The 27,504-nt window shown below is 48.9% G+C and overlaps 2 protein-coding genes across 3 annotated transcripts in view; both read right to left on the bottom strand.

Annotated features, from left to right (window-relative positions):
- LOC144670380 (solute carrier family 22 member 6-A-like) overlaps positions 1–16,072 on the bottom strand; it is a 37,739-nt gene extending 21,667 nt beyond the window's left edge. Inside the window, exons 1-3 of the mRNA XM_078532861.1 lie at positions 15,671–16,072; positions 8,486–8,589; positions 4,323–4,477 (exon numbers count right to left, since the gene is read on the bottom strand). Of these exons, the coding sequence (XP_078388987.1) occupies positions 4,323–4,477; positions 8,486–8,589; positions 15,671–16,072 (661 nt within the window). The remainder of the gene's footprint in view (positions 1–4,322; positions 4,478–8,485; positions 8,590–15,670) is intronic.
- Positions 16,073–23,429: 7,357 nt separating this feature from the next.
- Positions 23,430–27,504, bottom strand: part of LOC144670426 (uncharacterized) — a 28,498-nt gene continuing 24,423 nt past the window's right edge. The window contains exons 11-14 of one of the 2 annotated variants that reach the window (XM_078532904.1): positions 27,024–27,208; positions 26,047–26,121; positions 24,487–24,640; positions 23,430–23,945 (exon numbers count right to left, since the gene is read on the bottom strand). In XM_078532904.1, the coding sequence (XP_078389030.1) occupies positions 23,883–23,945; positions 24,487–24,640; positions 26,047–26,121; positions 27,024–27,208 (477 nt within the window). In that variant the 3' untranslated portion in view covers positions 23,430–23,882. Of the gene's footprint in view, positions 23,946–24,486; positions 24,641–26,046; positions 26,122–27,023; positions 27,209–27,504 lie in introns of those variants that run through there. The other variant, XR_013573876.1, reaches the window with a different exon arrangement.

The raw sequence follows: 27,504 nt of genomic DNA, 5'->3' as shown, positions 1-27,504 counted from the left end.
ATTGGGGGAAGGCCAATTTTACTAAGATCAGATATGATTTGGCCAGAGTGGACTGGGAGCAGCTACTTTTAGGTAAATCTGTGTCAGAGCAGTAGGACTTATTCAAGAAGGAAATAGGGAGAGTACAGGGCCAACATATTCCAGTAAAGACAAAGGACGGGACCAACAAATCCAGGGAACCCTGGATGTCGAGGGATATACAGGATTGGATAAAAAGAAAAAGGGAGGCTTGTGGCACATACTGAGAGCTCAAAACAGCAGAAGCCCTAGAGGAGTATAGAATGTAGTGGGGAGCTTAAAAAGGAAATTAGGAGAGCAAAAAGGGGGCATGAACAAACATTGGCAAGTAAAATAAAGGAAAACCCAAAGTTATTTTACAAGTACAGTAAGAGTAAGAGGATAACTAGGGAAAGAGTAGGGCCCATTAAGGACCATAGTGGTAATTTGTGTGTGGAGCCGGAAGACGTAGGTAGGATTCTAAATGAATACTTTGTGTCGGTGTTCACAAGTGAGAGGGACGACGTGGGTATGGAAATCAGGCAGAAGGACTGTGATATAATTAAAGAAATTAGCATAGAAAGGGAGGAGGTTCTAAGTGGTCTGGCAGGCTTAAAAGTAGATAAATCTCCAGGCCCGGATGAAATGTATCCCCGGCTGTTGAGTGAGGCAAGGGAGGAGACAGCAGGGGCACTGGCAATAATTTTCAATACCTCTCTGGCCACAGGAGAGGTGCCAGAGAACTGGAGGACAGCCAATGTGGTACCGTTATTCAAGAAGGGAGGAAGGGATAGACCAGGGAACTACAGGCCAGTCAGTCTAACCTCAGTGGTGGGGAAACTATTGGAAGCAATCCTGATGGATGGAATTAATCTACACTTGGAGAGGCAGGGATTAATCAAGGACAGTCAGCATGGTTTTGTTAAGGGGAGGTCATGTCTGACCAAATTGATTGAATTTTTCGAAGAGGTGACCAGGTGTGTAGATGAGGGCAATGCATTTGACGTAGTCTACTTGGACTTTAGCAAGACTTTTGATAAGGTCCCACATGGGAGGCTGATAACGAAGGTAAGAGCCCATGGAATCCAAGGCAATTTGGCAAATTGGATCCAGAATTGGCTGAGTGGCAGGAAGCAGAGGGTGATGGTCAAGGGGTGTTTTTGTGACTGGATGCCTGTAAACAGTGGGGTTCCACAGGGATCGGTGTTGGATCCCTTGCTGTTTGTGGTATATATAAACGATTTAGACTTGAATGTAGGAGGGTTGATCAGTAAGTTTGCGGATGACACGAAAATTGGTGGGGTGGTAAATAGTGAGGAGGATAGCCTTAGATTACAGGAGGATATAGATGGACTGGTCAGATGGGCTGATGGAATTTAACCGGATAAGTGTGAGGTGATGCACTTGGGCAGGACAAACAAGGCATGGGAATACACGATGAATGGTAGGACCCTGGGAAGTACCGAGGATCAGAGGGACCTTGGTGTGCATGTCCACCGGTCCCTTAAGGTAGTGGGACAGGTAGATAAGGTGGTTAAGAAGGCAAATGGGATACTTGCCTTTATTAGCCGAGGCATAGAATATAAGAGCAGGGAGGTTATACTGGAACTGTATAAAACGCTGGTTAGGCCACAGCTAGAGTATTGTGTGCAATTCTGGAATCCACATTATAGGAAGGATGTGATTGCACTAGAGAGAGTGCAGAGGAGATTTACCAGGATGTTGCCTGGGCTGGGGAGTTTTAGTTATAAGGAGAGATTGGATAGACTGGGGTTATTTTCCCTGGAGCAGAGGAGATTGAGGGGGGACATGATTGAGGTGTATAAAATTATGAGGGGCATAGATAGGGTGCACAGGAAGGAACTTTTCCCCTTGTTGGAGGGATCAATAACCAGGGAGCATAGATTTAAGGTAAGGGGCAGGATGTTTAGAGGCAATGTGAGGAAGAATTCTTTCACCCAGAGGGTGGTGGGAATCTGGAACTCACTGCCTGAAAGGGTGGTAGAGGCAGAAACCCTCATAACATTTAAGAAGTATTTGGATGTGCACTTGCAATGCCATGGCATACAAGGCTATGGGCCTAGTGCTGGAAAATGGGATTAGAGTAGTTAGGTACTTGTTTGACCAGCACAGACTCGATGGGCCGAAGAGCCTTTTTCTGTGCTGTAGACCTCTATGACCCTACATCAAAAGGGATTTATAAGTTGGTACTCAACCTATTTGGTCAGGGTTTCCTTGGCTATCAAATCCTGGAGTGGGACTTGAACCTAGAGCTTCTGGCTCAGAGGCAGGGTCACTACCCACTGCACCGCACAACCTCTTTCTCTGTGGGTGATTGAATGTGACTAAGAACACTATAACACATAGTTAATAGAAGTTTGCTTCTGAAGATTCCAGTTTATGCTTGGGGTAGGAGTCACGAGTGCTGGCCACCCATTTAGTCATACGTAAATCCAGCGAGTTAACGTTGGCAAGCTGTTGACGATGGAGATGCCATGATTCAGGGTCATTGGCTGTTTGACCGAGGAGTGGTTTTTGTTTTAAGCTCAAACATGTGAACACTCTGATATGAACTCAGTTTCAGGCTGAAACAGGTTAACTCACAAGCCTGATTCTCTCCTCATCTGATGTTGATGCATAGACATTTAGTCCTTTCCCAGACCTGGATTCCCTGGATAGTGAACAGGGATACTGGCTGTTCGTTGCCCTCCGTAGCCAAGTGCCTGTGGATGTTTCCTCCAACCTTCTATATCCTAAGCTTCAGATAACGATAGCACTCCCATCTCTGAGCTTAAGAAAGTTATGGGCTCAAGGCCCATTCCAGGAATTTAGAAGGTTATGGAGTGATTTGTTTGAAGTTTTCAAGATATGAAGGGGAACTGATAGGACCAGATAGAGAGAAACTATTCCCTCTAGTTGGGGAGTCTCGGACGAGGGGACAGAGTCTAAAAATGAGAGCCAGACCTTTCAGGGGTTTCACACACAAAGGATGGGAGAAGTTTGCAAACTCTCTTCCACAAACAGCAACTGATATCAGATCAATCTTTAACTTCTAAATCTGAGATTAGTAGATTTTTGTTAACCGATTAAGGGATATGGGGCAAAGGCAGGTTTATGGAGTCAGGGCACAGATCAGCCATGATCTCATTGAATGGTGGAACAGGTTCAGGGGGCTAGATGGCCTATTGATGTACCTACGTTGGACCGGTGAGGCTTAATTCACAAAGAGACAGCTCTCTTCTGTCTGTTTTTAACACAAGGAAATCCTGGGCCCCTGTTCGATACATGGCTGAGATAATCATTGAATGTTTACCCATATCACCAGACTTGGGGCTGTAGGTTATTTGCTGTCCTGCTCAAGGCATCCACAGGACATTTATACAAAAAAGTGTGAATCTTACCTACACAGCATAGGCTGTCTGCTACCAATCTACTATTGGAAAAATCATAACCCAATTAATTGGAAACTTTTGACAAGCGAGAGATTGGAGATCGAGATCCGACCCTCATTTCTTGTGTACAGGAAAATAAAGACCCTTGTCTTCAAGGTCAGTTGGTCAGGTCTCAGGAGAGAGGATGACAGAAATAGGAGCTTGGCTGCTTACTTAAAGAATGAAGCCAAAGAGGCCTAACACAAGCCTGCATCTGGTCCAGTACTTAGCTTGGTGGGCCTGCTAGCCAGGAGCGCAGCGATATAGTTCCAAGTCAGGAGGGTGAGTGGCTTGGAGGGGCAACTTGCAGGTGGTGGTGTTCCCATGCATCTTCTATCCTTTCCCTTCTAGGTGGTAGAGGTCGTGGGTTTGGAAGGTGCTGTCGAAGGAGCCTTGGTGAGTTGCTGCAGTGCACCTTGTAGATGGTACACACACTGCTGCCACTGTGCGTCGGTGTTGGAAGGAATGAATGCTGAAGGTGGTGGATGTGGTGCCGATCAAGCGGGGCTGCTTTGTCCCGGAATTTATCAAGCTTCTTGAGTGTTGTGGGAGCTGCCCTCATCCAGGCAAGTGGGGAGTATCCCATCACACTCCTGACTTGTGCCTTGTAGATGGTGGACAGGCTTTGGGGAGTCAGGAGGTGAGTTACTCGCCGCAGGGTTCCTAGGCTCTGACCTGCTCTTGTAGCCACAGTATTTATGTGGCTGGTCATATTGGATAATGCTGGTTACGTTCCTGATCAATGGTAACACCCGGGGTTGGGTTGGGTTGGGGGGGTGGTGGTGGGGGGGAATTCAACAATGGCAATGACGTTGAATATCAAGGGGAGATGGCTAGAATCTCTCTTGTTGGGGATGGTCATTGCCTGGCAAACGTATAACTTATCTCACTTACGGAGGCAAGCAGCATTGAGCGTGACCCCTGACAGCGCCATTCCGCTCAGGAACCTCCAGAAGCAGAACAAGGAGTAGGAAGAGGAAAAAGATCCGCACGTTCCACAGACTGCCAACTGGAAGTAGGAGCAGAACAGGAGAGTCCTCCGCCCGTACCTGTCAATAATAAACACAGGGTAAACGCTAAGGCAAGGAAACATTACATGTTACATAACAGTATTGGTAAGCCATTCACCCGTATGCTGCGTCTCTGCCTGGTGAGATGGTTAATGTTTGGAACAAGTTCTGCTCAGTGTTTAATTGGTGTTGGACAGAACCTTTATAGCTTATCGGGATTTAAGTGCTATCTGTCAGTGAAGGCAGCCTGAGCCAGAACTGCAATGTCACAGCAACAGTGGGAAAAGATTTTCTTCTCCCAACCTCTCCCCGCTAACCCCCCAACCCCGGAAGGAGCTGACAACATGCTGGACTACAGCTTCCACCAAAGTAGGGTTTCCAACTGTGATTAAATGTATTCCTGGAGGTTTCATCACCTGACATCCCTCCGCACCCCCCCACCCCCACAACCACGCTCCAGCCGTTAGTCGGCCAACACATCCATCCTTGTGACGTACGGCCTTCCTACGCCAATTGGAAAGCAAATAGACTCGCGACCCAGTTGGACGATGCTTGACTGTCAGCCAAACCGCCTTTCTCGCCCGCCACCCCTCCCCCCCAAGTCACTTTCAATATTTTTTATATCTGATAAAGAGGAATGTTCAAAGGAAATGACCAAACATAAAAAAAAAAGATTTTTCTCCAAGGTTTGCACAGCAGTGTCCTGGAGATCGATCTTCAATTCCTGGAGACTCCAGACTGATCCTGGAGGCTTGCTAACCCTCCACTGAAAGCAACCCGGTAACCTCGTGCGAGTGACCACTCTTGCGTCTAACATCAGGCAGTGGACGTGGGCAGAATACTTCATCCACAACCACCCCTGTTCCCATTCAACATCCATCGACATACTTCTTTCCATCAAGGGCTGACTGGGTGTCAATCTGGAACAAGGATCTCGGCTGATGTTCCCCATCTTGGGCCATTCTATAACCAGCTGTCATCAGCTGATACAACGCAAGCTGACAGAACTGACTTTCTGACCTGTGTAGCTCAGTGTTTGTTACATTTAGATGCCAAGGGACCCGAGTCCTGACCGTTAGTAACCCATGATAGAAGGGAGCTTATACAGAATGGGAACCGTTCTGTCTGTTGAACATACCACACTAGTCAAATTCCACTGACGAGGCTTTCCTGATCACTTAGTGGGCATTGCCAGGGTAGTGCCACTCGGAACAGAAGGACCCATGGATCGATTCCCATTGGGACCGAGTTATTTGATTATCACCCCATCAGGGTGGACAAGGAGGTCAACATGAGATGGTATCAATGCCCACTGTCTTGAACCAGGAGAGAAATGGCTTGGCAAAAGGTTGAGAACAAACTGTAATGAACTAAATAAAACATGAGACATTAGAGAATCCGTTTAGGTTTGTGGATGGGCTTGCCTCCCAGTTACTACCCTGAGCTCTCAATTTGGGTCTGTTATCACCATTTCTTTCCAGCAGTTTGAACCAGTGAATTTTTTGGACTTGCACTGGGTAGATTCTCACCTCATGTCAGATTTCCTGTCACAAATAGGATAACCACTGATGACTTACTGAGCTCCCTCATCATCCACATTGCTTTATCCTCCCTGAGTGGGCCAATCCTAGATCAAACTCTGCGCCAGCCCCTCCAATAAATCAGTCTGGAAACCCTGAATCGCTCGTCTCTGACACGCTTCTGCCCGATGGACACCTCTGCTAACGTTGAAATAGAAACCGAAAGTGCTGGAAATACTCAACATCTGCAGGGAGAGAAATGGAATTAAGTCAAAGAGCGATAGCGTCATTACGGCACAGAAAGAGGCCACTCGGCCCATCGTGTCCATGCCGGCCCTTGGTAGAGCAATCTCATTCGACCCATCGAGTCCACGTAGGCTGTCTGTACACCAATCCAGTCAGTCCCATTCACCCCGCTCTATCCCTGTAGCCCAGTAAGTTCATTTCCCTCGAGCGCCCAACCAATTTCCTATTGAAATCATTCATCGCCTCCGCTTCCAGCCACCTCGTGGGCAGCGAGTTCCAGGTCATTACCGCTCGCGGCGTTATAAAAGTTCTTCCTCGCATTCCACCCCTCCCTTGCCCAAAACCTTAAACCTGTGATCCCCACCAGTCGTTGTGCCATCAGCCAATGGGAACAGCTTTTCTTTGTCGACCTGTCATTGTCTCCACCCACCTCCTTGTCCACTCTCTCCCCCCCCCACCCCAATCCTTCACCACAATTTTTTTTCCAAAACACACATTCTGCCCCACTATAAGTCCCACTCACCCATCACTCCATCCTCGCTGACTTAAATTCACTGCATGGGTGACAGGGAGCTGAAGTAACTTTTATGTCTTTGCCTTCATATTTCTCCATGGCATCATTCAAGCCATGCTTGAGGGAGGTGGTGGCGTAGAAGTAATGTCACTAGACTAGTAATCTAGAAACCCAGGGGCGCAGGTTCAAATCCTGCCATGGCAGCTGGTGGAATTTAGATTCAATTAATAAATCTGGAATTATAAGCTAGAATCAGTAATGATGACCATCATCAACTATCCAGTTCGAGATGGATAGAGAATTAAATATTTTGAAATTAAAAGCTGGTCAACCCTAAAACTGTTAGATTCTTGTAAAAACCCATCTGGTTCACTCATGTCCCTTTAGGGAAGGAAATCTGCCATCCTTACCCGGTCTGGGCCGACATGTGACTCCAGACCCCACAGCGATGTGGTTGACACCTAAATGCTCTCAAATGGCCTAGCAAGCCTCGGTTCAAGGACAATTAGGGATGGGCAACAAATGCTGGCCTAGCCAATGATACCCACACCCCATGAAAGAACAAAGAGAGAAAAATATAGTTGGTCACCTGGAGAGAAAAACAGCACACAGCTTTTTGTCCATGTCCAAATGCAGCAAGACCTGGACAATATCCAGGCTTGGGCTGACAAGTGGCAAGTAACATTCGCACCACACAAGTGCCAGGCAATGACCATCTCCAACAAGAGAGAATCCAACCATCGCTCCTTGACATTCAATGGCATTACCATCACTGAATCCCCCACTATCAACATCCTGGGGGGGTTACCATTGACCAGAAACTGAACTGGACCAGCCATATAAATACTGTGGCTACAAGAGCAGGTCAGAGGCTGGGAATCCTGCAGCGAGTAACTCACCTCCTGACTTCCCAAAGCCTGTCCACCATCCACAAGGCACAAGTCAGGAGTGTGATGAAATACTCCCCACTTGCCTGGATGAGTGCAGCTCCAACAACACTCAAGAAACTCGACACCATCCAGGACAAAGCAGCCCCACTTGATTGGCACCCCATCCACAAACATTCACTCCCTCCACCACTGACACACAGTAGCAGCAGTGTGTGTACCATCTACAAGATGCACTGCAGGAACTCACCAAGGCTCCTTAGACAGCACCTTCCAAAGCCACGACCGCTACTATCTAGAAGGACAAGGGCAGCAGACACACAGGAACACCACCACCTGCAAGTTCCCCTCCAAGTCCCTCCCCATCCTGACTTGGAAATATATCGGGCGTTCCTTCACTGTCACTGGGTCAAAACCCTAGAACTCCCTCCCTAACAGCGCTGTGGGTGTACCTACACCACAGGGACTGCAGAGGTTCAAGAAGGCAGCTCACCGCCACCTTCTCAAGGGGCAATTAGGGATGGGCAATATATGCTGGGCCCAGCCAGCGACGCCCACGTCCCGTGAAAGAATTTAAAAAGCACAGGGGGCAGCTGTCGTAGAGAAAAATGCCGGATGTCTGAACCTATCAATTCATTCGATGTAAATCACAATGGTCACACTGGGCCTGGCGACCAGAACACAGGATGCAGCAAAGGGACAGAGTACACCCGAGAATTTTCCATCATTGCCTGCCGAAGAACTGGCTAGAGGTTGAGTAGGAAAGTTTGGCTGCGAAATCCTGGGGGAGCAGCCAGCAGCTTAAAACCCCCGACTTGATGGTACGCTTTGTATAATTCATTACCACACCCCCCCACCCCCCACCGCCCCCATTTCTTACTTGTCCGAAAGCCTGCCCAGTATTATGGCTCCTATCAGTAAGCCAGCCATGTAGATAGACTGTGAGATCCACTTCAGAGACTTCCAGGCGCACACCAGGTCCCACTGTGAAAGAATGGAGCCGAGAGTTATTTGGGAATTTAACAACGTCAGCAGTAGCCCTAACCCCTAACCCGCCCTTCTCAAGGGCAATTAGGGATTGGCAATAAAGACGCTGGCCTCGCCGGCGATGCCAGTGCCCCATGAAAGAATAGAAAAAGGGCTGCATTTCGTGCCAACGCTGTGCAGGCTCGGAACACGCGCAGTTCGAGCGGGTCGCTCCATGATGTCCCTTGGACCGCCCCCGACTAGGCAGCGGCCAGGACCAAAGATGGCTCTTGCTGAAATCGTCACAGATTGGGCAGCGGCACACAGACAGTGTCGTGAAACTGTATCCATTTGTGCTGAGCTGACCCCAGAACAACTTGGGCCTTGCGATAAATCCGAACCTTTCTCGAGAGGGTGAGCCTTGGAAGCGAGAGTAAAGGAAGGAGGTTAATCCTAGGCGTGAGAGATAGGGAGGGCTCCCCTCGGAGTGTGCCAGTATGCCCAGGAAGTGCTTTGGAATTAGCAGGGGACTCCACCCCCCCCCCCCTCCCCGAGATGTTTACTCAGGGAGAGGAGGAGGAGGAGGGGGGACCCCTGTAAATATTTCCCAGCCCTCCCCATGGACTCTCCGTGCCTACTGACACACTCCCTGGGGAACCCCCAAATTTTAAATGCAGCCCTGCACAGATGGGCTTTAACTATACATGCACAGACTGATACTGGCAGCCTGGTCACAGGGGAATGATGCCACTCGATTTCCGTGCATAGGCAGAAGGCCATCTTGCGTTGGCAGGTGACAGAGTGTTAAAAACACATTCTGCAAATGCCTCACACCCAACATATTCAGTGCCACAGTATTGACTTTCTCATAATCTACCTGCCTTGCCCAGTACAGGCATGAAGATATTACAAATTTTAAAGCTGTGTTTTAAAAAGCGGACGCCAAAAGCTATTTAAGACGGCTGTAACATATCACGTGACTTGGCAGTATCCAGCTCCAGACAATCCCAAAACCCAAGAAAATACTTAATTATACATGGACGCTTGTGAAATTCACGCATCCCTTCATTAAGGATGCGCCTTCAACAGGAAAGTCACTAACAAGACAGCCGACTCGTCTTTCTTCTTCGTGGGCAGCGGAGAGGATGAAACTCAAAAGGTGCATGATCAATATGAAATGGGTCTCATCGAACTTTCATTGTGCTGCGAAGGCTCCTCATCCCAAGCACGGAGGACCTGAGCTGTCCGAAACTCTCAGGGTGTGAAGAGCCAAAACACAGGACGTGTATCCGCCTCACCCACCACCTTATTTGGAAAGGACTTTGGGCTTTTAACAGGTCACGTGGGTGAGGCAGCCATGTTTGTTACTTCCTTTCAACATTTGGCTGGGTCTGTTGCCAACACGTTGTGCCGTCTCACTCTGTGGTGTCACCGAGAGCGACGGAGATAAAAATCAAAACCAAAAGTTTTGGTTTCCTAAATAAAAGAAAATATGCACACAGTTTAACAGAAATAAATGTGTCCCCCCCCCCCAAAAAAAAATTTGACACAAATTTAAAGGCCAGCCAGAATGTAGGTGTGTGTCCAGGTTTCCCATCAATCTCCGGCTCAGTTCAATGCAACAGGCTTGTCACAGTAGTTATAATACACAGCTCACGTCATTCAGGGTTTTTGATTTGTAACCCTTTGCTTATGGAATTGGGAAGGGAGAAGGAAGTTTCTCTGGTTGCTTTAATATTCCCCTCCCCTTAATCGCAGAAGTATTTTTAAAAGGCGGGTTTTGCTAGCACTGTGTCTCCGGCCAGTGGCGTCATTGGCTTTCCACACGTGCGCGGACATGTGCGCATGTGCGGACGGATATCGGCGGCCACCCTGAGTGGCCATATTGCATTGGCAGGAGACAGTGTTGAAGTATAAACAGCAGAAGCTGTCCTGGGACAGATACCAACAGAAACACCATCTGAAAGCCATTGAACCAGCTGCAAGATAACCATGCAGCCAAGGTAATACACCTAATATCTTAAAAGCGTTTTTCCTCTGGCGATTCTGGGATTGCTCAGTGTTGGCCCAAAGGATTCTGGGATTGCTCAGTGTTCGTCCTCCGGGGATTCTGGGATTGCTCAGTGTTCGTCCTCTGGGGATTCTGGGATTGCTCAGTGTTCGCCCTCTGGGGATTCTGGGATTGCACAGTGTTCACCCAAAGGATTCTGGGATTGCTCATTGGGGATTCTGGGATTGCTCAGTGTTCACCCTCTGGGGATTCTGGGATTGCACAGTGTTCACCCAAAGGATTCTGGGATTGTTCAGTGTTCACCCTCTGGGAATTCTGGGATTGCTCACTGTTCATCCTCTGGGGATTCTGGGATTGCGCAGTGTTCGCCCTCTGGGGATTCTGGGATTGCACAGTGTTGGCCCTCTGGGGATTCTGGGATTGCGCGTATTCACGCCCTGGGGATTTTGGGATTGCTCAGTGTCTGTCCCCTGGGGATTCTGGGATTGCGTCGTGTTCACGGTCTAGGGATCCTGGGATTGCTCAGTGTCCGCCCCTGGGGATTCTCGGATTGCGCAGTGTCCATCCCCTGGGGATTCTGGGATTGCGCAGTGTTCACCCTCTGGGGATTCTGGGATTGCTCAGTGTCCATCCTCTGGGGATTCTGGAATTGCGCAGTGTTTGCCCTGTGGGGATTCTGGGATTGTGCAGTGTTGGCCCTCTGGGGATTCTGGGATTGCGCAGTGTTGGCCCTCTGGGGATTCTGGGATTGCTCAGTGTCTGTCCCCTGGGGTTTCTAGGATTGCGCAGTGTTCACGCTCTGGGGTTTCTGGGATTGCGCAGTGTTCACGCTCGGGTTTCTGCGATTGCGCAGTGTTCGTCCTCTGGGGATTCTGGGATTGCTCAGTGTTGACCCTCTGGGGATTCTGGGATTGCGCAGTGTTCACACTCTGGGAATTCTGGGATTGCACAGTGCTCGCCCTCTGGGGATTCTGGGATTGCTCAGTGGTGACCCTCTGGGGATTCTGGGATTGTGCTGTGTTCAGCCTTCAGTTTGGAGGAGTCCACTCTGGACGACGTGCACTCTCTGGAGTGCCGCTGTGCCAACTGAAAGCTGTAAGTCTGGGCTGAGCAGAGGGCCAGCAAGCGTAGCCATCCACATGTGGCCAGTCGGCTGCTGACTTGAGCTGCGTTATTACAGTGCCACAGGGACAACGGCACCTTATAGAATCATAGAGCGTTTATGGCACAGAAAGAGGCCACTCGGCCCATCATGTCTGTGCTGGCCAAGAAAGGAGCCACCCAGCCTGATCCCACTTTCTAGCTTTTGGTCCACAGCCCTGTGGGTTAAGGCAGTTGAGATGCACATCCAGGCACCTTTTAAATGAGTTGAGGGTTTCTGCCTCCACTACCCTTTCAGGCAACGAGTTCCAGATCCCTGCAACCCTCTGGGTGAAAAAAACATTTCCTCATCTCCCCTCTAATCTCTCTACCAATCACTTTAAATCTCTGCCCCCTCCTTGCTAAGGGAAACAGGTCCTTTCCATCCACTCTACCCAGGCCTCTGACAATTTTGTACATCTCAATCAAATCTCCCCCCCAAGCCTCCTCTGTTCCAAGAAGAACAACCCAGCCTCTCCAATCTTTCCTCACACTTATCCAAGAAGCCATTTCATTCACTCCCACACTGTTGCTTTTACCAGCTGAACCCCTGGGGCAGGTGGGGTGGGGAGGGGAGTGGGGGAAGAGTTGCCTCCACAGTGAACAGTGGTTGGGAAATGAAGTCCACAACATTTCTCAGGCAACAATTTTCAAAGCGTCGATTTTCAAGGGAGCAGAATCATTTGCTGGATCTTTGCTCTTGTTTGCTTCATTTGATTTATTCTTTTTCCTTTGTAAACAGGCCTATTCCTTAACCATTACTGGACAGTAACCACATCATCCAGAATGTTAATTGTTTGCTTAAATGGAGAATTGCTGAAAAACAGAGACATGTTGAAGTTTTTTGTCTCGCACTCATCAGGACACTCGCCAGAATACCAATATAAGGTGGGGGGGTGGGGGTGGGAAACAACAATTTATACTGTATGTGAAGAGAGTGCCAATTGGTTGGCAAGTGGCGTTGCCCTGGAGAATGCACCAGCGATTGTGACTGACTGTTAACTGCCAAGCATTATTTGAAATTTAATCCAGGCAGCTTGATCCTGATTGGTCAAGGCATTGTCCTGAAGAATGAGTCAATGAATGGGGAACCTGAGGTAATGCTGATCAAGTGCAAAATGAACTCAGCCGGGAAGGGCAAGTTATTTAAGCGGGGTTGTTACATGAGGAGTGGGTGTCATATCACTTTCAGACATTGCATGAATATCTGCACAGTTTGCTTGTACTTCCACCATCTCTGGTTGCCGTGCTTAATAAATGAGACTTCAATTTTCCATAATCCTCATGCCAGCAGCAGCAGCAGAGCAGTTGGTGAGTATAGGTCCACCCACAGGGTGCATTGTAATCTTCCACTCAGTTTTCTCTCTGCTGGTATCTGTGGGGATTTAAGATCAAGTAGGAGCCAGCGGAAGCCATAGCTCAAGGGAGCTGTAGATATTTGCACCGTGTTACTATATCATGGCCAATCTAGACACGCCACCATTTTCTAAATCTGTATTCATTGAACTTAGCAACTCACAGAATTGTTACTGCGAAGGAGGCGGCCATTCGGCCCATCGTGTCTGCACCGGCCCTCTGAATGAGCAATTCCCTCAGTGCCACTCCCTCTGCACATTCCTCCTTTTCAGAAAACAGTCTAATTCCCTTTTGAAAGTCTCGATTGGATCTGCGTCCGCCCACACTCTCAGGCAGCGCGTTCCAGATCTTAGCCGCTCTCTGCGTGAAAATATTTTTTCCTCAAGCGGCTTTTGCTTCTTTTGCCAATTACTTTAAACCTGTGCCCTCTCGTTCTCGATCTTTTTATGAGTTGGAACAGTTTCCTTCTATCTACTCTGTCCAGGCCCCTCGTGATTTTGAATACCCTATGTCAAGAAGATATAATAATTCTCATAATGTTATTGGAATTTAATGTAAAATAGAGTAAAAGTGGGATGTGTCTGTGTGCGAGAGACTTAACTGAATTAGAGGCAGCTATTCTGGGTGCTTTGAGCTGAGAAGTTAGGTTAGAAATGTTAATTAGATAAACTTGGGGAAGTTTAGAAACATTGGTGTCAAGGGAGCATTTGCATTTTAAAATAAACCAGACTAGATTGTTTTCAAAGGAGGGGTGAAATGTGTCACCTAGCCAGGTGAAGTTTAGAAACAGTGTGTTTATTTTTCCCAAAGATTACTGGTAAAACTTAGTGCTCTGAGAGGGTTTTATTATCAGGGAGATAAAGTCCAAAGCCATAGTGAAACAATGGGTCTTTGCATTCAAAGAGGGAGATATGTATAAAGAAGAAGCAAGGGCTGTGTGTAAGAGAAGCCATTTTTAAGATCTTACAAGTATGAAAAACAGTCAGCATCTAAGCCTCAAGCCGCTGTCTTCACAGGACTGAAGTTAAGAAAACTCACTTGGAAGTCGACTTGTTCAGGGTATCATGTTTCTTTGCCCGGGTCTTTTAAAATCTGTGTGTCTTACTGTTGCCTTAATGAAAGTGTAACTGGGAGTTAGATTGATTAGGGGGTTTAGAACTTACATAGATCTACAAATTACTACTATATGTATTTAAAATCACTCCTCTAGTTTTATAAAAATCTATAAGACTTGCTGGTCTTAGTACTACTGAATTCAAGGCACGCATCTCGAAATTTATACAAATTGAAAATTAGTTGTGACAGTTATTTCATCTTCCCCTCTGGGATTTGAACAGCTCGGCATTTACCATCTGCTGTGTCATTACCTCTATCAAATCTCCCCTCAGCCTTCTTTTCTCCAAGGAAAACACTCCCAACTCACACAGTTGAGTTCAGCTTTAAATGACACCATGTATGCCCAAATAGATGGTGTATTTCATGGGACCCCCTCTGGGCCCAGCTCTCGCTAACATTTTCATTGGTTTCCATGAGAAACATGTTTTTGATGGAATGACCCCTAACTCCCTATCTCTTGCATATTTCCAATATGGAGATGATATGTTTACTATATTTGAACACGCAACAGCATGTAAGAATTTCTTTACATGTTTTAATAGGCTCCATTCCACACTCAAATTCACCTTCGAAATGAAACATTCTAACGAGTTCTATTTCCTCAATGTACTAGCAAAACTCAGAGCTTCAGGTGTGATTCAGTGACTGGACAACACTTGCTGCACAGAATTACACTAACGACCAATTTAAGATCATCAATTGGGTTTGCAATGTGGCTCACTTATGCTTGCTAAAAGCTACATATATTCATACACAGGCACCTGTCCTCTGCAGGCAAAAGGAGCATGTCCAGGCATCGCACTTTCTTGAATTAAAGCAACATCTTGGAAGACATTGCTTCCCTGGTGCAATCTCCACGGCAATGCCTCGACCAGAGTTGACTTGCCAATTAATCAGCACCCTTCTCTCATACAGTATAAACTGTTGCTGCTCCCGTCGAAATTTGGTATTCGTGCATCTGTCCTGATGAGTGCAAGACAAAAAGCTTCGACAATATGTTTCTTTTTTTCAGCCTAGATACTGATATCAGCAGCCTCTTAGACTATGATGAATCTCAGAGCTGAGCCTAGCCTTGTTCCACACACTTGCACCTTTGAGTAGGATGGCACCTAGCAGTGTGACCCCCTCGACTGCTTTATTCCTCTCCCTGTAACAGAACTGTTATCATGTCACAGCTGCCACCACAATGAGATTAGCTAATTCAATGCAAAAAGGAAGCATGAAATCTTCTAGTCTTTATGGCTTAGTACCACACCAGCGGTCACTTTGCCAATTGGGCTATTAAGGGGGCTGAAGGTGCTGTTACCCCTGGCAATGACACAAATCCTGCATGTGTTCCCAGATGTTTGATTTGAAAACTCCTCATGGATGTGAGGTTATCCCAGTGTATACCGATCCATCCACAGACCTTCCTTCAGGTCCACATTACACACAATGTTCTTGAAACCTTTAGCAAATAAACATTCTCACGTGTACCTCTGTGACAATTGTGGCTTTGAACTGGGAGTGGTCGTACGTCCACCCGTCAGTGCATATCTGCATGTCGTACTCGGTCGTGTTTCGCCAGGTCGCGTTGGGGTCCAGCAGGTGCCACTGAGGTGAGGAATACACACGGCATTGCTCCAGCTCCTGATTCTGGTCCAGAGGGATGAAAGCGCGGAGAAGCTCCTCTGCCTGCAGTGTGGTTGTAGCGTTGGCGGGACCCGAGCCGTTCATTTCCAAGCGGACCCGGCAGTGATGGTCGGGTACAGCAGCCACAAAGTTCTGAAGCATGTTGTGGCTGGGCAAAAAAAGTGTTGGGACTACCAGCAACAAAACGTGGATGATTTGGAATTTTCCCATGCCGCCAACATCCTCCAAGATGTCACCGAAGCTCATGACTGCGGCTTAGCGATGGAGACACTGTTGGAGGAATGACTGTTACTGACCGAGAGATTGTGACACTGACGGAGAGTCTGATGCCGAGACAGTGTGCCTTGGGCTGAACTGATCATTAATCCATACATTGAGTAATGTTTAATCAGGTGATAACAGAGTTACTTTTTCATGCCAACTTGATAAACCTGGTTTAATGAGTTTGGACACTATGAGAGGAAGTCCATGTGGGGGTTTGGGAGAGTGAGTGGCCAATTCAATGGTGTACTTATCACCAACATTTATAAAGTCTCATCAATCAATTCCCTGAAATAGACAAAGTACCACCTTCTCAGTGTCCTCACTCACCAATGGACATAAGCCCTGTCTTTCCAGAAGTATTTCAGGTCAAAACAACTGAAGTAGCTGAAATCAAAACAGTTGGAGGGGGAGAAAAATGATTGAAGCATCATCTGTTGAAGCTGTTTGCAATTGGATGAAAGGATAGTGAAACTTTTTACCTGCCTCAGTCTTCCTATAATCTCCAGACTGCTAAAACCCACACTTGGTGTCCCTGAGCATTGACTTACCACAGCTTCTCTGCTTCCCATTCTCTCTTTCAAAAGCACAAATCTATTGCAATCATGCCCTTGAAAAAGCAAAACTTGTAACTTTATAACGCCCATATATTCCATTCTGTCCCTATTAAAACATGAAATCATTTATTGTATCAGTCAATCATAGATATTTAAGGCACAGGGCAGGGTCATTCAGCCATGTGTGTTCGTACCAGCCATGAGCAGCTATCCGGCCTCATTAAACTTTTCAGCTCTTGATCTGTAGGTTGTGTCACTTCACATGTGTGTCCCGATAATGTTTCAAGATGATGCTCCAAGGCAGTGAGCTCCAGACCCTCACACCAACCTCAGTGGAAAATAAAAGGTCCATTCAACTCCCCTCTAATCCTCCTAACCAATTAATTTAAATGTGACCCCTGGTTATTGACCTCTCTGCTAAGAAATAAGCTCCTCAGTTCTGTTGCAGGACCAGGAGCTGAAACGTTGGACTGGATTTTACAATCCCTTGCCAGCATGTTTGAAGGCAGGATGCTGGCTCATAAAATGCAGCGATTGGCCTGCCCACTGCCTTCCCATTGACCTCCAAACTGTCTCCAATTCTGCAGGGAGTTGGGGGGTTGGGGAGGGGTTCACATGGTGGAGACCTCTTAGCTAATGGCAACTTAAGGGCCTCACCTACCTCTGCCACTATCTTACCCGCAGCCCTGGGGGAGGGGGGGATTCTGGCGTATAAGCCTATGCCAAGCGCTTAATCCAACTGGCCGCTGCTTTATACCCATCTGAGGCAAACCCCCCTACCCCCCCCTTTAACTCTCCCACACCTGGATTCCCAAACTCAGCCCCTCACCTCCCCTCGCTGGGGCCTGCCAGCTAGGACTGGACTTACCTTCAGCCCAGCTTCCAATAACCTCTCCGCTTCTTCAGGGGCTGGCTGCAGTCCCAGCAGTGACCACTGCTCAAACCTGCCGTTGCTGGGTCTACAGAGCTGCCCGCCAATCCAAATGCCCCGCAGCTCTCTCCGCTTCTCCAAGCGGTGGCAGAAATCTTGTCCTTAGTCAGTTAACGCCCCACCTAGGGTAAAATAGCTGTGGGACAGCTGGCTTATTCGTGGGCAGGCTCCCGACTGAGCTTTTCGTCAAGGGGCGTGGGGAACACCGCACCCTGTAAGATCCAACCCGTCAAACACCGCTTCTCACCACACAGATGCTGTCTGATCTTTAGCGATGTGCTGTAAATGTACCTTTAAAGGTGCATATCTTAAACTGGTTTCAATCACGACCACCTCAACACAAGATGTGATCTATTAGTCCCATGGCTCTGTACGCAGTCTGTGGCAGCAGCTTGGAGAGGTCAGACATGAATACAGTCTCCCAGTTAACACATACCATGTATAAAGCCTCATCTTCTAATGAAGAACCCACATCATTGTTTTGCCAATCCATGTTGTATGATTGGTGTGCTTAGGTGGAATAGAACGTAACATGGTGGCAGCGTGGTTTTTGAGGATTTGACTGAAGTATACAAGCCACAACCCTTCCACATGAAGCAGAACAACTTCCTACAAGAGGTGCAAAGTAGTGTGTTCCGGTTTCCCACATGTCACACAAATCTTTACATTGACCTGCTGGCTACTGACCCTTCTGCCAATGGAAACAGTTTCACCTTACTCGCATAAACTCAATGGGCAGAATGGCCTCCTCCTGTGCTGTGAATGACACTAAAACCCCTCCTCATGATTTTGAGCACCTCTATTAAATCTCCCCCCTAACCTTCTCTGCTCCAAGGACAGCCCCAGTTTCTACAGTCTCTCCACTTAATTGGATTCCCTCGTCCCTGGCAACATTCTGGTGAATCTCCTCTGCACCCGCGCCCTGGCCAACGCGCGAGCCGAGAATGTCACAGGACATTCCGGCTGTACTCTCAGCCTCTTGTTTAGTTGTTGAGTTAAATGAGAATGGAGACCAGTTGACATCCTCCTTCCCTACCGTGGTGGATCTGCTGCTCAGCAGAGTTCAAGCTGGATTACTTTCAATTCTCACTCAATTGACCAGGAACTCACCCTGAAAGGGCCTTTTGTTGATAAGAAGTAGGTGTAGGTCATTTGACCCATTCCATCATTCATGGCTGATCTGATTGTGGCCTTAACTCCACTTTCCCAGCTGACCCCATAACCCATGACTCCCTTGTGGATTAAAAATCTGCCTAACTCATGCTCGAATATATTCAATGACCCAGTCTCCACTGGGATACAGAATTTCAAAAACAAATTCCTCACATCTGTCTAAGCTGGGAGAACCCTTGTTTTGAAACTGTGCCCCCAGTTCTAGGTTTCCCCCACGAGGGGGAACATCTCTCAGCATCTGCCCTGACAAGCCCCCTCAGAATGTTATGTTCCAGAAGGGTCACCCCTCATTCTTATAAACCCCAGAGAGTATGGCTCCAACCTGCTCAACCTTTCCTCATGAGACAAGTCCCTTCACCCCAGAAATCAGCCGAGTGAACCTTCTCTAAACTGCTTCCAATGCGAGTATACCGCCAAGCAAGATGGCCAACACTATACACAATAGTCCAGATGCGGTCTCACCAACACCTTGTACAGTGGTAGCAAGACTTACTCCGTCCCCCTCGCAATAAAGCTCAACATTCCATTTGCTTTTTTGTGATTCATGTACAAGGACACCCAGATCCCTCTGTACCACAGCATTCTGCGGTCTCTCCCCATTTAAAATTATGTTCTGCATTTCTATTTTTCCTTGCCAAATTGTATCTGTTTAGTGACTGAGAGAAAGTCACTTCCAACGGACATCATTTTTAAACAGGAGTTTCTAGACAGAGCATTTTCAGACTCAGCAGTTTGGTCCTACAGGCCATTCTGGAACAATTAGAGACAATATAAAACTCCAAAAGGGGTACAGGAGCAGAGGGACCTGGGTGTATATTATTGAAGGTGGCAGGACAGGTTAAGAGCCTGGTTAATAAAGTGTACTGTTTTTCGGGCTTTATTAATAGGGGCATAAGAGTATCAGAGCAAGGAGCTTATATGAAACTTGTATATGTCACTAGTTTGGCCTCAGCTGGAGTCTTGTGTCCAGTTCTGGGCGCCGCACTTTAGGAAGGGTGTGAGGGCATTAGAGAGGGTGCAGAAAAGATTCACGAGAATGGTTCCAGGGATGAAGGTAGATTGGAGAAGTTGGGACTGCTTTCCTTGAAGTGAAGGCTGAGAGGAGATTTGATTGAGGTATTCAAAATCACGAGGGGTCTGGACAGAGTAGTTTAGGAAGCAACTGTTCCCACTCTTGAGAGGATTGAGAATGAGAGGGCACAAGTGATTGGCAAGAGAAGCAAAAATTGATAGGAGTAACAACTTGTTTTTTTTAACGCATCGAGCGGTTGGGCCTGGAATGCTCTGCCCGAATGTGTGGTGGAGACAGGTCCAATTGAGGCGTTCAAAAGGGAATTAGACTGCTATCTGATAAGAAACAATGTGCAGGGTTACGGGGAGAAGCAGGGGAATGGCACTAGGTGAGTTACTCAGTCGGAGAGCCAGTGCAGACGTGATGGTACAAATGGCCTCCTTCTGCACTGTAACAATTCTGTGATTTCAATGCAAATAAACCCCTCGCTCAACAGGAAAACGTGGTCCGTGGTATCCTTTCCCCTTGAACAGTTTCTAACCGGGGTGCCTGTGTGGCGTTTGAGACTGAACTGGCACGGTGATGGGGCAGCCTCTCCCCACTGTTGCTGGAGACACCACTTTCAAATGGGTCACCGAACCTCCCCACTTGTAGGGCTTAGACATTGTAGCAATGAAGAAATGCTTCAGTGCAAAGATTTTTAAAATGGTAATTACTCAAGAATCTTAATATTGAGTGAACATAGGATCTATTTAAAATGGTCAGTAAGATGGGAGACAGTGGCGTTTAACGGGTAATGTCACTTGGCCAGTGATGCAGGAACGCAGATTAATGCTTTGGGGACATGGGTTCAAATCCCCCCTCCCCTCCCTAGTGGCAGATGGTGGAATTTGAATTCAATTAATAAATCTGGAGTCTCAGTAACGGTGACCACGAAACTATCATCGATTGTTGTAAAAACCCCATCTGGTTCACTGACGTCCCCCTTAGGGAAGGAAATCTGCCGTCCTTACCCGGTCTGGGCCTACACGAGGCTCCAGAATTGATTCTTCACTGCCCTCAAATGGCCGAACAAGCCCACTCCGGCCAAGGGCAATTAGGGATGGGCAACAAATGCTGACCTTGCCAGCAACACCCACATTCCAAAGGGGGGGGGCTTTTGGAGGAAATTTCTTTACACCAAGGAACACAATAGCTTTACAGACTAGTCAAGGCAGGGGGGGGCCAGTGCATCTTTCATGGGGAAACTTGACAAATTATTCTGACAGTGAGGCAGCGGGATTAGTTCTACATTGTTCTAGCAAATGGACAACGTGTTCACCAGAATGTTACCAGGGCTTCAGGCGTTAGGTTAAGGAGGGAAGGAAAAAAAAACATTAAGAACATCAGGTTAAGGGTGCAATTTGATTTGAGGGCTTTCCTTAAGCATTTTGAAAGGGATTGACAGAAACCTTGTGCGGGGGAGCCTAGGACAAGGTTAAAATCTGAGCAGGCCGCCCAGGAGAGGGGTTAGAAAACACTACTTCACAACGGAGGGCAGGAGTGTGGAGCTCTCTTCCACAAAAATTAACAACCAATCCAAGATCACCAAGACAATTGCTGGTCAAGGATTTTAAGGGATGTGAAGCTGGGATAGATCAGATCAGCCATACTCGAGAGGTGGGAACCGACTCTAGTGACTGAACGGGCTTTGGCCTGTCCCTTAAGATGGGCTGCGGCCTGTCCCTTAAGATGGGCTGCATGGCCTCCATCTGTGCTGTAAACTACTATGGCCCCTCAAAGCATAGGAACCGGTGGAAGTTTAGGACCCTAAAGCACCAGTTTTCAGCTGTCAGCAGCAGCCAGAGGCCACTGGAAGATTAACGTGTGCTATTTGGAGTCATTACAGCACGGAAGGGTGCAACGATACTAAAAGGAGCTGTTCAGTCCCGATGTCAGGAAGGTGCTCCCCAGCGTGATGGATCTTCCGATTAGGACTGCCCGTTTAGGTGTGTAGAAGCGTTTTTATAGTTTCAGTCCCTCCTTTCCCTATTCTGGGAACGCTCTCCTAGTGAGGGCTGTCTCAGGACTCAGAGCTGCCAGTGGCAAACACCCTCCCCCCACCAAAGTCAGATGACACAAAATGGAAGCTCACTTTCAAAAACCGAAATCATTCATCACCACTTACCCAACTCTCGTCTCATGGTTGGAAAGTTCGTGGCTTCGATGGATCGTTATTTTTAAAGGCAGCAAGACCGGAGAGCTGGATTGACCACTGCTTGCAAAACCCTGCCCCACCGAAGGTCCGGTTTTGAGCTAGGCTTTACAGGGAACCAGGCCGCAGGCCATCTTGACCGAAGGTCTATTCGGCACGGGTGGCACTTAAAACACCAGAACGTTCCAGAAGGAACGGAGCTTTTCCCCCAAACCCAGCGCCACGCTTTCCGACAGAACACAGGAATAGCCGCCTCCAACCTTCCATTTATTTTGCACCATCCATTCACAAAAAAAAGGTACATTACATTCGTTAAAAAAAACTACTCGCAAAAATGTTTTTTTTTGCCTGAACGAGAATTCGTACAGAAAAAAAAAAGAGGAAAAAAAAAAAGGAAGATTCACATTGAGGCGTTTGGGATCTGCTGTCAGCTACTGGGGCCTCGAGGCCGAGCGAGAGATTCTCCGGCTCACCCCGGGACAACTCGCAGACTTGCGTCGGTGTGGAAGCAGCAGCAGCAAACGCCGACAGGAACATTTATGTCAATATAGCAGCGGAAGGAGATCGGAGGTTAGTGTTATGGGGGTCCCTGTGTCTGTCGATCAGTGGGGGGGTGGGGGTGGGGAGAAAACGCCCAACCAGGAGAGGGTCTTGCCGAGCTGCAATCAGCCCTTAAGGCTAACCCTGCTGTGTGCCGCACTCCTGGTAGCCGTGCCTTTTCTACTTACACTTGGCGTCGAGGCTGGAGTGCGGCGTGGGGGAGGGGAGAAACAAGTCAGTGAGGGGAGGGGAAAATGTGCCCAGTCAGGGGCTTTCCCTGTTGCGCTGGGTCAGGCTGGGTCACAATGCTACTCCCATCTCCGGATGCCACATGAGCTGCACGAGGATTTGTGCTTTTACGAGGGTACGAAACAGATTCATTGCAAAACGCACACAGCGAAGCCGAGTTGATGAGAGAGACTGCGGAGGGGGGCGGGGGGGGTCGGCCTTCAGAGTGGACAACAGCTTCCCCGTGGCTCCCGTTCGGCGCGTCTCAAAGCTGAGCCGGGAACCACCTTCCGAAGTGGCTGGCCGTGTGGTCACTCCGTCTTAGCCCCGACGTCCAGAATTCCCAGCCTGGAATCTCGGGCACTGACCCGCTGCAGGCTGCCGTGTCCGTGCCGAGCGTCAAGCCTCCTCTCGCGATGCACCGCGCGCTGTGCCAGAGAAGGGGGCCCCCCCGGGTGATTTTTTAAAGCGGAAACCACGGTGGTGGAGATACGCAGCAGCCTCACCAGTTCTAGCACTGCGTTCCACCACCCACCTCTCCAGACGCACAGACTTACTCCGTATTTCACTGCGGGGAGGGGGGGGGGGGGGGGGGGCGAATGCCCTTCTCGAGCAGAGTTTATTGGGTACATACACCACCTCGGGGGAGTGGTGGTGGGGAGTGTGGGGGGGGTGGGCAGCCCGCTCTGAACTCCCACCTCACAACGACACGCCAGAGATCACTCGGGAGACGGTGCTGATACAACCTACCCGATTGCCTCCGACAGGATGACCACCCGCTCTCGCTTTCTCCTCTCTCTCTCTCCCCCCTCCCTCCAAAATAAATAACGAAAGAGGGGCAGGGGGGGTGGGGGTACAACGGGAAAACTGTAAACGGGGACTGCGAAAGGAACTGCACGCAACAATCTCCCAGAACGTGACATCTTTTCACGGTAACATCACACCCGCACAATAGACACAAAACGCCTTGCAGATTGACTCTGTCCTGCTGTGTCTTCCTGTTCGAGTTGTGGGGTGGTGTTTGATGGCGGGGGGAGGTGGGGAGTTGGGGGGGGTTGGTTGGTGGGGGAGGGGGTGTTAGAAAAGGCAGGGAGAAAACAGAAAATCGGTCCCTTGGTTTCAGTATGTACACAGTTCGCATTCCTCAGGCCCAGCGCGTCTCAGCTGTGAGAGTAATATTGACTGTAGTTCCACGGGTTCTGATATCCATACGATCCGTAAGGCTGCAGAGAGAGAGAGAGACATGGAAAAATCAGTGAGAGGCTGTGCCTGGCTTGGAAAGCCCCGACGCCCTCGTGTGGAGGTGCCCTCGCTCGAGCCAGAAGGCTGTGGGTTCGAACCCCACTCCAAAGACCCGACTGCAAAAATCACGGCCGATGCAGTGGGGAAAACCTCCGAGCCTGCGCTCCGTTTAAAAACGGCGGGACCCAGTCGAGCAGGGACACCGCTGAGTTGCTGGCGGAGGGGGGCAGATGGGGATTATTGAGGGCAATGCTACAAGGTGGAGCGAGGAGCGGGGCGGTTCAGGAGAAGAGAAAAAGGGGCTCGGGGTAGAAACCACGATAGAAGATTTGTCATCGTTTGCACATATCCAAGGGTTTAGGGTGATCATCGAGGAACTCGGAGCGATATTATCGAAGGACAGTTTCGGGGCCTTTGTAGTTTATGTCCCACGGGCTGCCCAAGGTGTGCCTGCTTGTTGAGTGGATGGATCTTGTGGTTTTGGGGGTGTGGGAGCGGGAGCGGGAGAGCAATGAGACATACCTGATACCACGCACTGTAGTTGTACGCCGCCTGGCTGCTGGTTACATCTCCGCTCATTAGGGCCGTGGAGTTGGTGGTGGTTGTTGCTGTGCTCGCTATGCTGCCTGTGGAGGAATCATCCACCCTCGCTTTCTTCTCCTCCGGCTCCTCGGTACTGTGAAGCCAAGCGTTACAGTTTCAATAAAGGCCTGAGTGTTCTCGTGGAGAAGGTGGGGCCTGTCAGTAACGGTGACGGGCAGGAAGAATTTGGCTATCTTGTGCTGACCTGGCCCCACACATTCCCTCCCCCTCATGCTGTACAATCATAGACGTTCTCCCCTCCAAAGGGGGCTTGAGCACAAAATCCAGGCCAAGCACTCTCGTTGGGGGGGGCGCTGCTCCGTCAGCAGCGCCGTCCTTCAGATCAGACATTAAAATGAGACCCTGACTGCCCTCTTGGGTAGACATAGAATATCCCATTACACTACTGGAAAGAGAGCAGGGGAGTTTGACATTCCAAGAGCAAGAACAGGCACGATGGGCCGAATAGCGTTCATTATGCTCGCAAGTTCCGATGTTTCTCCCTGCTTCCTGACCAACCAATAATTAAGTCGCAACCAATATTAAAACCTGATTACTCGATCAGTTATCTAATTACAGCCTGTGGGAGCTTGCTGTGCATAAGTGCACAACTATGTTTCCTACATTTTCTTTTTATTCATTCATTCATTCATTCATTCACGGGACGTGGGCTTTGTTGGCTGGGCCAGCATTTATTTCCCATCCCTAGTTGCCCTTGAGAAGGTGGTGGCAAACGGTTTATTACAACTGAGTGGCTCGCTCGGCCATTTCTGAGGGGCATTTAAGAGTCAACCGCATTGCTGTGGGTCTGGAGTCACGTGTAGGCCCAGACCGGGTAAGGACGGCAGATTTCCTTCCCTAAAGGGGACATTAGTGAAGCAACAATCGACCATGGTTTCATGGTCATCATTAGACTTTTAATTCCGGATATTTATTGAATTCAAATTTCACTATCGGCCGTGGTGGGATTCGAACCCGGGTCCCCAGAACATTACCCTGGGTCTCTGGATTACTAGCCTGGAAAGTCCTGGCTACACGTCAACTTGCAACTTCAAAAAATGCTTCACTGGCTGCAAAGCGTTTGGGGGTACGCGGAGATTGTGAAGGGTGCTTGAGAAATGCAAGTCTTTCTTTAAGAAATTGATACCAGTATATTACACCATTCCCAGTGATATGTGCGGAGATTTACCAGAGATGGAGAGTGGCATGTTCACAATCAGCTCTGGGGAGGGGATCAAATAGACACTGCCGGTCGCAACCCAACTCTCGCCTAAACCAGGCGATGGGCATCACCGCACGGGTAGGAATGGTGAAGTGGGCCCTGCACTCTCACGCTCAACTCAAAGTGGCGGGCAGAGAGCGTCTTCGCCCAACCCTTTCAAGCCCACAAGCCCCCCCCCCCCCCCCTCCCCCCACCCCATGTTGGAAACGGGTGCACAGAGAGGCGAGGCGCCGAGAGGAAAGCTTAAAAAAGAAAACCTAAAGCCACGAGGTACTCACCCATTCTCGGCCGCTCGCTTCTTACTGGAATTCTGCTTGAGGAGTTTCTGATGTTCATCGTAGGCGTGTAGTAATCTGCAGTGGGTGTGGGGAGGGGGATGGGGGGGGTGGGGGTTGAGGGGGAGAAACATATGGGACACACATCAGGCATCGGCAACAGGAGACAAGAGCAGACACGTGACCTCAGCCAGCTGAAAAGCAGCTAGGAGGGGGCAGAGGTGTGCAAAGCTTCAAAAGAAACAGAGGCCCCAAAACCCTCTTTAAAACGTTAAATGCCTCCCGAGTTGATGCGCTTTAGATTCTCAAGTCGTCTCTTTCTGACCTTGGCTGAAGGAGGCGAGCTGCTCACACGCACAGGCCTGGAAAGTCCTGGTTACACCTGAGCCGGCATTGAATTTCAGCCAGGCTGGGTAGTAACGGTGGTACTGGCATAGCCAGGCCACAGGCAGCCGAGGGGTTGCTGTGCCCACCCAGGTGGACACGCTCTCCAGTGCTGGACGTCTCTAGGTGCCCCATCACATTAATGAATTCAACTTGAATGTGATGCCCTACATGGCTGATTGGCCTGCTGCATTCAGGGGTTTCATAGGTAGAGAGATACATTTAAGGGTGAGTGTGTACTATTCACCTCAACCGCTCCCTGTGGTGCAAAGTTCCACATTCTCATCAGTCGCTGGGTAAAGAAATTTCTCCGGAATTCCCGATTGGGTTTCTTCACTCTACATGTTGGTGGCTTCTAGTTTGGCTCTTCCCCTGAAGCGGAAGTATTCTCTGTGTCTACTCTATCAAAACCTTTCCTAGTTCTAAACACCTCAGTCAGGTCAGCCCTCATCCCGATCTTGCGATGTGAAGGGCGATCCAGCTTGTTTTTCCTTTCCCAATAGGTAGGACAACACAGACAGACACCTGCGCACCCACACCCCCACCCACAGACACACCCACCCCCCGGCGCTGTAGACACGGAGATTGACGCTCACGTCTGTACATTGCAGCCAAAATCCTCCAGGAACTCCACTCTCCGCTGGGAGAAGACGATTTTGGTCTCAAGGGGGAGGGAGCTGATAAGCACCTGCTCGAAGCAGCCCAAGATGTTGGCCTCGTTCACTCGGACATCACCGCTGAACTCCAGCTCCAACAGGTTCAGGTACAGTTTGGTGTTCTCCTGCCAAAGCCAAAAGGCGCCCACGTTAGAGGGAGGTAAGTACTGCATCGCGCGCGTTATCTATCCCCTTCCCTCAAGGCCCTTATCCTTCACCGAGATACAGCTCTAGGGGTTGTGGGCACCTCACATGACCCTAGGCTGAGAAAGTCTATTCAGTGAAGGGGGGTGCAGGCTGATCGCCCACTATTCCTGCTCAGGGGGTTCAAAGTTCTCACCGCCCACTGGGTAAAACAAATTTAACTACCAACTGCCCACCATCAATTTTTTTTAGCCGCTAATCTTAAACTGATGCCCTC

This window comes from Cetorhinus maximus, chromosome 31 (assembly GCF_964194155.1).
Source record: "Cetorhinus maximus chromosome 31, sCetMax3.hap1.1, whole genome shotgun sequence".
NCBI lineage: Eukaryota > Metazoa > Chordata > Chondrichthyes > Lamniformes > Cetorhinidae > Cetorhinus > Cetorhinus maximus.
This window is presented reverse-complemented; position numbering and strand designations above follow the sequence as displayed.